Source organism: Elephantulus edwardii, unplaced genomic scaffold (genome assembly GCF_000299155.1).
Source record: "Elephantulus edwardii isolate Elephantulus edwardi_28Jun2011 unplaced genomic scaffold, EleEdw1.0 scaffold00002, whole genome shotgun sequence".
NCBI classification, from domain to species: domain Eukaryota; kingdom Metazoa; phylum Chordata; class Mammalia; order Macroscelidea; family Macroscelididae; genus Elephantulus; species Elephantulus edwardii.
In genome coordinates, this window is record NW_006399752.1 from 26170661 (window position 1) to 26179660 (window position 9000).

Below are 9000 nucleotides of genomic sequence, written 5' to 3' on the forward strand. Positions count from 1 at the left end.
CACAAGGTGGCATTTCTAGTGGCTCAAATCCACCAGCTGCTTTGTGGACACATATGGACCAAATGTCTATATTACACACATCACCTAGCAAAGCAGCTAAGATTTGTTGTTGAAAGTGACGATACAAGATTTGAGAAAACTATTTGTTCTTTTTCATTGCTTAAATTAAGTTGTACTGGGAGGCATCTAGCAAATAGCAGCCACAGACAGACCCACAAAAAAGGAATAAAAGAACATAGGTAGATCTTTTAAGCAAAAGAAAATGGGTAGAGATAAAGGTGGGGTGTGTGGTAAATAAACAACGTTAATATTTTGGAACTTTTAAATCATGTTGAGACATATATTTCCTTTTTTCTTCCCCCCCCCCCAAATAATGTCTAGTGTATTTGCTGGCTGCCAGATTCCATACCCCAAACGAGAATTCCTTAATGAAGATGAACCTGAAGAGAAAGGTGACAAGGTATAAACTATATTGTACACTTTTCCAAAGGGTAAAGAGGCAAAAAGATATCTTAGGGAAATATACCTAATGATTACTATATATTTAACTGCCTTTGGTTTAAATATGTGTTTAGTTTGGTCTCTGTGGATGTTTTAGTACTGTAGATGAACATTGAGATTTGAATGTGTTTCCTACTGCCAAGGGAGCCCTTTAGAGTAGTGAGAGAAGACCTTCACCCTGAAACCCACAGCATCCCTTTTCAGCAGGAAGTAGCTAAGAGAATACACCATCCCCTTTTCCTTATGAATCAGGGTGAAGTCTCTCTCAGGGAGGAGTGATAGGGAATGGCAAGGGACACACTGACAAAGGAGATTAATCAGAACTGGCTTTGACAAGCACTGTGGCAGTTGGACAATTAAAACAGACATTGGGGTGGGGGGGAAGAAGAATGAACTGGGGATGAGGGTGGAGAAAACAGTGCAACAATGAATGAATGAAAACCCAAAATCTCTGTAAATGTTCATTAAAACTAATAAAATTTAATTTAATAATAAAAAAAAAGAAATAGCTTGCAAATAAATCTTCTTCCTAGTTTGTTTTGTTATGGATTTTCCCTGTTCCCTAATTTTTATCCTTTGTGGTTGCTGTGTGTCTACCATCACTCTGTGTAGATGGGCTTTTCAAAGCAGTTCTGCCCATGTCACTGGTTGTTTCAACCCCCTCTCCAGTCCCCTCTAATGTTGCCAGAAACAGGATGGAAAGACCTTATAGGTATCTTAGTGAGTGCAGACCCTTTCCTCTGGACCTTATGACTAATTTGGAGGCTTACTGTACCTTTTACATGCATCTCAGAGGCAGAGTCCTATGTGTAGGTTCAGGTTATGGTACTTTGACCTTTGGCGATAGTGTATCCCCCAGTACTTCCATCCTGCAGTCAGGTCCAGCACATAAATTCCTCCATAGGTTGGTCAGCAGTTAACTGTGCATATCAAGTAATGAAAGAATTTGACTGTGCATTTCATTTCATACTGTTGTTGTTATTTGCCACTAAGTCTGAATCGATCCATAGCTGACCCTCTAGCAGGTTTTCAGAGGCAATATATCACAGGGAAGAAGATTGCCCAGTTTTGTTCTGTGGAACAGCTGGTGTAGTTGAGCCATGTGGTTTTGGGTTAGTAGCTCAGCACCTTACCACCAGAGCCTCCTCATTTCATACTAAGCTTGCCTTTCTTTCCCCCCCACCCCCTTTCCCTTTCTTTTCTTCAAAGAATCAGCAACAGCAGCAAAATCCACATCAGCAGCCCACAGCGCCCACGCAGCAGACAGCAGCCCCTCCACAGGCGCCTTCACAGCCGCAGAACAGCACACAGACCAATGGGACTGCCGGGGGCACGGGGACAGGGGCTGGGGGCGCTGGGGCAGGGCTGCAGCACAGCCAGGACTCTGGCCTTAACCAGGTGCCTCCCAACAAGAAACCACGGCTCGGGCCTTCAGGCGCTAACTCAGGCGGGCCTGTTATGCCCTCAGATTATCAGGTACTGTCCCAAACTGCATCCTTTTTTACCTTTATAAATTTTATGAAATAGCAACAAGATTAATAATAAACTGTATAATTCTAAAGTTTCTGATGCATAGCAAGTAATTACGAAGACTTTGGCCTTGGTCAGGCGCACATTAGTCTCCAGACTGACATTGTTGCTCATCAGTACTCTGGAGAGGTCCCTGATGGCAGACTTTCCCAGTGCAGTTCTTCTTTTGATTTCTTGGCTACTGATACCAAGAATGTTGATTGTAGAGCCAAGTAAACTAAAGCTGTTAATAATCTCAGTCTCTTCACCATCTATCAAGATACTGCTGGTCGGCCAGTAGTGGTAATCTTTGTTTTCTTAATGTTGAGCACATTAAAGGCTGCAGTCCTACATATTTGCTATGTATCAGAAAGCTGGACAATGATAGGAATGATAGAGAATTGATGCCTTTGAGTTGTGATGTTGGAGAAGAGTTTTGAATGGACTGCTAGGAGAACAAACAGGTTCATCCTGGAGAGGATGAAACCAGGCTGCACCTTGGAGGCAAGGATTCTTAAGCTCTGTCCGACATACTTTGGGCATGTTGCAAGGAGGGGACTGGTCCTTGGAGAGAGACATCATGCTTAGGAGGGTGGAGGGACAGAGAAAGAGAGGAAGACCCTCGATGAGATGGATTAATTCAGTGACTTGTATAATGGGGATAGTGTGTCAGAGACAATAATATTGGCTCAGGATAGAGCAGGGTTCAGAACTATTGTACATAGAGTCACTATGAGGTGCACAACTTGATGGCACCTAATAACAGCAACAACAATTTAAATTTTGTCGACAGGAAGCATATAGTCTTGTTTCTAGGCATTGTATGAAATTAAAAATTTTTAAAATCTTTATTTCGTGCAACTTTGAGATATTTGGCTTCCTGGTTTGTTTACCCTTAAGGAAGAAGCAGGCAGGGAAGGCGGTTAAAAGGGGAAAAGGGATGTCTGTTTATTTAAGACATTTGCTTTCATTGCTAGATAGGTTTAGAAGAAAAAGAGAGATTAAGGTTATGATTTTTCAAAAATAACTGTTAAATGTGTCTAAAAAGAAATTTTTTTTATTATAAAATTGTTTCTATTTACCAATTAAAGATTTTTCAGGTATCTAGGCTCTTGCTAGATTAAATTTCAAGATTAGGAAATACTTTTAGTTGCTAAGATTGAAAGAAAACTGCAATTATGCTTCTAATTCAAAGAATAAATACTTTTGGCAAAGTATTTGGAGAGAAAAAAAAGTATTTACTGAGAAAACAGCAGGGGAGCCTTACAAGAAACACCACCACCACCACAAAAGAAAAAAATATTTTCCAAGGTAGTAGGTAGTATCAAGCTAAGGGGAGCCTCAGGAAAAAAAAGGAAATTTAAGTGAGTGGTTTTTAAATTCTTGGCATTTTTTTCCCCTTTTAAATGGGAGGGAGCACCTGGAACCATAATCCCTCAGGGAACTAGGGAAAGAGAAGCAATTTAGATAGATATAATGGAAAACAAAAGCACAGGTTAGGGACCATATACTCCTGACAAAAATTGGAATAAAAGAAAACACACCAGAAAGCCAACTACCTAAACTACTATGTCAGCAGTCTGTTTTCACATGCTTGTCTTTATTGCCAGTTGCCTTCAAGTCATTTCCCCTTCAGGGTGACCTCAGGTGTACAGAGTGGCAGTGCTCCAAAGGGTTTTCAGTGGGTAAGGAGTTGAACTGCCAACCCAAAGATGGGTGCTTTGAATCCACACCAGCTGCTCCAAGAGAGAAGGCGGTGAAGCATGCACAGTCTTCTGTGCTATTTGCAACTTCCAAAATCCCACTGAAAGGTCATCTATGAGTTAGTTCCACTTCCATAACAATGAGTTGAATTGTCTTCTGAAGCTGCTTTGGGTAGATTCAAACCAGCAGTTTTTTGATTAACAATTGAGTACTCAGCCATTTGCACCATATAAAAACTCTCCACCATCGAGTTCTTTTGACCCAGAGGGATCCTATTGGACAGGATAGGTCTTCCTATAAAATTTCCTAGGCTTTAAATCTTTATTGATACAAACTGCCTTATCTTTCTTCCTCAGAGTGGCTGGTAGTTCTGAACCCTCAAATTTATTTACAAAATGTTTCAATATGTAACTATTGGCCCATACCTGACTCTCCAGTGGGTTTTCAGAGGCAGTAAATTGTATAAGAAGAGATTGCTCATCTTTCTCCCAGGAAGCAGCTAATGTGTTCAGACTGCATACCGTTTGCAATTACCGTTTGGTAATTCCTTACCACTAAGCCACAAGAGCTCCCTAACTATGCTACTCAGTCTCCTGTATATGTATCACATGGTTGCCTTGATAACTTCTTGTTCATGGTTCTCGCTAAGCAGAAAGTATGTAATACTTTCAGTTGGCCTCAGTTAAACTAACAGAGCCTTCAGCTTTGAATCCACTAAGACCACCTTAATCTTTGGGGAGTACTACATGAGGAGTTAATCATGAACATATTTAACATTTGTAATCAATTCCATTTTAAGAACTTTAATATTCAGTTATTCTTATATTAATAAGAAATATTCAGTCTTCACAACGTACTGACTTATCTTTGTGTCTCTGATTGCAGTATATACTCAATTTTAGACATAATACTAGGAATCTTTTGGTGGCCTGTTGTTAGTAGGTGCCATTGATTTGAATATTACTCATAGCAGCCCTCTGAACAGAAGATCTGAACTCAGTCCTATCCTATGCCATCCTCACAATCTGACACTCATGCCCATTGCTTCAGTTACTGTGTCATTACTCCCGATTGTGAGTCTTCCTCTTCTTCAGTGTGCCTCCGTATTTCCAAGCATGATGTTCCTCTGCAAGAAATAATCTCTCCTAGCAGCATGCTCAAAGTTTGTGAGACGAGGCTTTATCATCTTTGCCTCCAAGAAACACTCTGGCTGCACTTTCTGCAGGACACATCTGTTTGTTCTTTTGGCATTCCATGAGATATTGAGCACTCTTCTCCAACACCACAGTTCAAAAGTTCTTCTGCCATCCTTTTTCATTGTCCAGCTCTCAGAAGCATAGCAAGTGACTGAAGAAACCATGGCCTGAATCAGATGCACCTTCATCCTCAAACTGACGTCATTGCTCTTCAGTAATTGGAGAGGTCTCTGATTAAAGACTTTTCTAGTGCAGTACTACTCCTAATCTCCTGACTGCTGGTACCAGGTGGATTATGGTTCCAAGTAAGATGAAGTCATTGACAGTTTCAGTCTTTTCTCCATCTATCATGATGTCTGGTGGTGAGGATTTTTGTTTTCTGATGTTGATAGTCTATATTGAAGGCTACAGTGTTTAACTTTCTGTAGCAAGTGCTTCAAGTCCTCTTCACTTTCAGCAGGCAAGGTTATGTCACCCAGAGCAAAGGTTATTGATGCATCTTCCTCCAAAGTATGGCACTGTCAAATCAAAAGCTTGCAGTTTGAATCTGCCAGTTGTTCTGCAGGAAAGAGGGACAGTCTCCTCTCATGGGATTTTATAGACTCTTAAAAACAGACTAAGTGGTTAGCTATGAGTAGGTTCTGATTCAATGGCACATAACAGTGACAACCTAAATATCACATTATTTCAAAATCCAGCTTTTTAAAATGCTTCTTTGCCCTTAATTGTGCTTACCTTAAAATAAATCTTAGAGTTTACCTACAAAGTGGTTAGATATGTCTGCTATTTTGTTGGAGTGGAAGGCCTGGATGGTTCTCAGCAGCCTAACGAAAAAGTTCAGTTAAAGTCAAGTCAGGGAGCACTGGTAGCGTAGTGACAAGAAGTTGTGCTGCAGTCTCGAAGGCATATGGTTCGAATCCACCATCTGCTTCATGGGAGAAGGATGGGCAATCTACTCCAGTGCAATTTAGTGCTGAAAACCTGCTAAGGGTCAGCTATGAGTTGGTTCCGACTCGATGGTACACAACAACAACAACAAAGTCAAGTCAAAGGCTTTTGGTTAAGAATAATCAAAACTCAAAGAAATTGAAAGTACACCCTGGGAAGCCTTAGAAGAGTACTCTAAGGGGGGAGCTCTGGTGGCCTAGTGGTAAGGAGCTGCAACTACAGTCCTAGAGGCGCACGGTTCGAATCCACCAGATGCTCTGCCGGGGAAGGAGGGACAATCTCCTCCTGTACCTGTCAGATCTGATTTGACGGTACACTCACACAAAAATAATAAAATTTTAAAAAAAAGAAGAGTACTCTAAAGCCTCCCATAGTGTAGTTTTGATTTCTTGGGAAGTTTCCTTGGGGAAACCTGCCTCCCCCTGACCAGCCCTTCTTCATTGAATGCCTCCGGAGCACCCTTCTACTCTGAACATGTGGAGTTGTCCTGAGTCAAAAAGTTAGTTCAAAGGCAACTGGTGTTAGTTTGTTAAAAATCGTCAAAACTCAAAGAAAATGAAATAGAAGGCTTATGAAGAGCAGTTATTCTCTCTCTCTCTCTCTCTCTGTCTCTCTCTCTCTCTCTCTGCCTCTCTCTCTCTCTCTCTCTCTCTGGGGGTGTGTGTGTGTAGAGCATTCTTATTTAAAAGATTTAGAAGAGCATATGGCTCAAGGTAGGCTAGTGACAATGAAGTGTACTTACAAAGACAAGAAGAGGGAAAAGAATAGGGGATCAGCCATAGACTAATCTGAACAGGGTGGTTGAAGGCTTTCTCAGGAATCAAGCATCTTTGTATCTGGATTTCAGTTTCCTCATAAAAACTTTTCAATGAAAAATTAATAGCTATTTTTTATAATAACTAAGAAAGGCTAATGTGATATTTTTTGGGTTTTGATTACCCCTCAATGACTTTTCCTCCCATTTATTCAAGGCCAGACTTAACTTTTCTATAAAGGAGTACTTTTGTCATCTTTTCCATGGATTCCATTAGTGTTTTACGAGCAGGCATAATTAATACTTTTAAAATGGGTACATTAACATTTCTTTTTCCTTTTCTTAAATGATATTATAAGAGAGACACTGCAGCAAAGTAGATTCTCTAATGTCTGCCAGCAAAATTGCTATCAGTGCCTTTCAGCTATACAATGGCAAAATAAAACAAATTAAAAATTTGGAATTTTGAAAGGTTTCAGGGTTATGCAACTTAGGACTGTTTTATTACACTGTTTGCCTTGGACCAGATGCTGCAAGTCCACGTTGGCAGCCTTTGGAACTTGAGGAGTGAGCCCTACTGATTCATTCTTTCTTAACCTCCTGCTTTCACCTCAAGGGCATTTACATTTTTAACTCTGAGTAATAGCTTTATTATGCACATACTTTCCCTGTTTTCTCAGCCTCTGAACACCACCAGAGACATTAGCTCTACCAGAACACACCAAAAAACCCTCCACCAGCAAATCTCAGTATAAATCTTTTTTTTTCTTTTTCTAAATTAATTTTAATGAAAGTTTACAGAAACTTAGGGTTTCCAGTCATTCATTGTATAAATCTTTAAGGATACTGCTTATCTTTCTTCTTGAGGTTGGCTGGTGGATTTGAACCATTGAGCAACCTATAATGTATTAAGCTACCAGGGCTTCTTGACACTAGCTCTGGTGATACTTACATTTAACCAGATACCGTGTTCTTATTCTATAGATGAATTTTCCTTTTACATGTCCCCCCCCCCCATATTGAACATGAATGAATGCTTCCTTTAAAGTAATAATAATTGGGTTAATAGGAAATAGCAGAGTGTACTGAATTGGCGTACACTTGTCTCTGTCTTGAGGATAGTCATCTATGAAAATTGCCTTATTCTAAATCTAAAGGAACTCTGGTGGCTAAGTGCTAAGAAGTTGTGCTGCCAACCCAAAGGCATGTGGTTTGGATCCTTCAGCAGCTCCTAAAGAAGAAAAATGGGCAGTCTTCTCCCATGCAATTTACTGCCTCTGAAAACCAACTGGAGGATCTGCTATGAGTTTATTCCAACTCTCTGTGGTACACAACAATTGTTACTTGAAGTTTGTAAAAGTCATTTAGTGCTGCTACCATTCTTTAAAAATAATGGGGATTTTGTCCCAGCTTTGTGTCATTTATACTGAAAGTGTTAGCAGCACATCTGTATATACTGAAAATACCATTAATCCATTGTGCCAAACTGGTTATTCTTATTTTCAAATCTCAGTTCTGCAGAGGGCTTAACTTACCCTGAGTGAGTCAGGGAACGAACAGTGAGTCAGCATAAGTTTTGCCTCTGCCTTTCTTTGCCTGTCTAGTTTATCTCCCAAAGAAATCTAGCCAGACTTGTTGCTTGTCAGAACATGTGGCTGATTACAGGCTGTGATTTTAGATAAACAAGAAATGTATTAACAAGCTAAGTCAGCTGTCATGGTTCTAAACCAAGTCTAATGAGGAAAATGGCTCGTTTTTTTCTGTGCTTTTGTGATTAACAGAGCCCCTGGGTGGTACAAGCCTTTAACATATTTGTCTGCTAACCAAAGTTCAGAGGTTCACGTCCACCCAGAAGCACCTGGAAGAAAGACCAGTGAACTGCTTCTGAGAGAGCAGCCATTGAAACCACCCTGTGGAGCACATGTGAGGTGGTCATGAGTTGACTTCATGGTGACTGTTTATTGGGATTCACAGCTTAATCAGTTTTCTTCTCCCGTCAGTAATTTCCTTCTCTTGTTTCTCTTCTCAGCACTCCACTTCACGCCTGAATTACCAAAGCAGTGTTCAGGGATCCTCTCAGTCCCAGGGCACACTGGGCTACTCCTCCTCGGCTCAGCAGAACGCGCAGTACCACCCATCTCACCAGGCCCACCGGTACTGAGCGGCCCAGTCATCCTCCATTGGGCCAGGCCGGCCCCAGAGCACAGACTCAGCAATACAGTGTCTGCATTGAAAAGAACCAAAAATGCCAGCTGTGATGCCGGTTTTCAACTCCCATATTTAAGAGGAGAACTTTGTCTGTCTACGTAAAGAAGATTCTTGTGAAGTTTCCCTCCACTGTTCCTGCATGTGTTGCATTGTGATCTCTGAGAAAGCATCTGATCTAAG

At 40.8% G+C, this 9000-nt stretch overlaps 1 protein-coding gene across 2 annotated transcripts in view; it reads left to right on the forward strand.

Annotated features, from left to right (window-relative positions):
* The window catches only part of CDK19 (cyclin-dependent kinase 19), a 237197-nt gene extending 228424 nt beyond the window's left edge, over positions 1 to 8773 (forward strand). For both annotated transcript variants that reach the window (XM_006879039.1, XM_006879040.1), the window contains 3 exons: positions 382 to 460; positions 1711 to 1977; positions 8642 to 8773. In XM_006879039.1, coding sequence (XP_006879101.1) covers positions 382 to 460; positions 1711 to 1977; positions 8642 to 8773 — 478 coding nt within the window. The remainder of the gene's footprint in view (positions 1 to 381; positions 461 to 1710; positions 1978 to 8641) is intronic.
* The last annotated feature ends 227 nt before the right edge of the window (positions 8774 to 9000 follow it).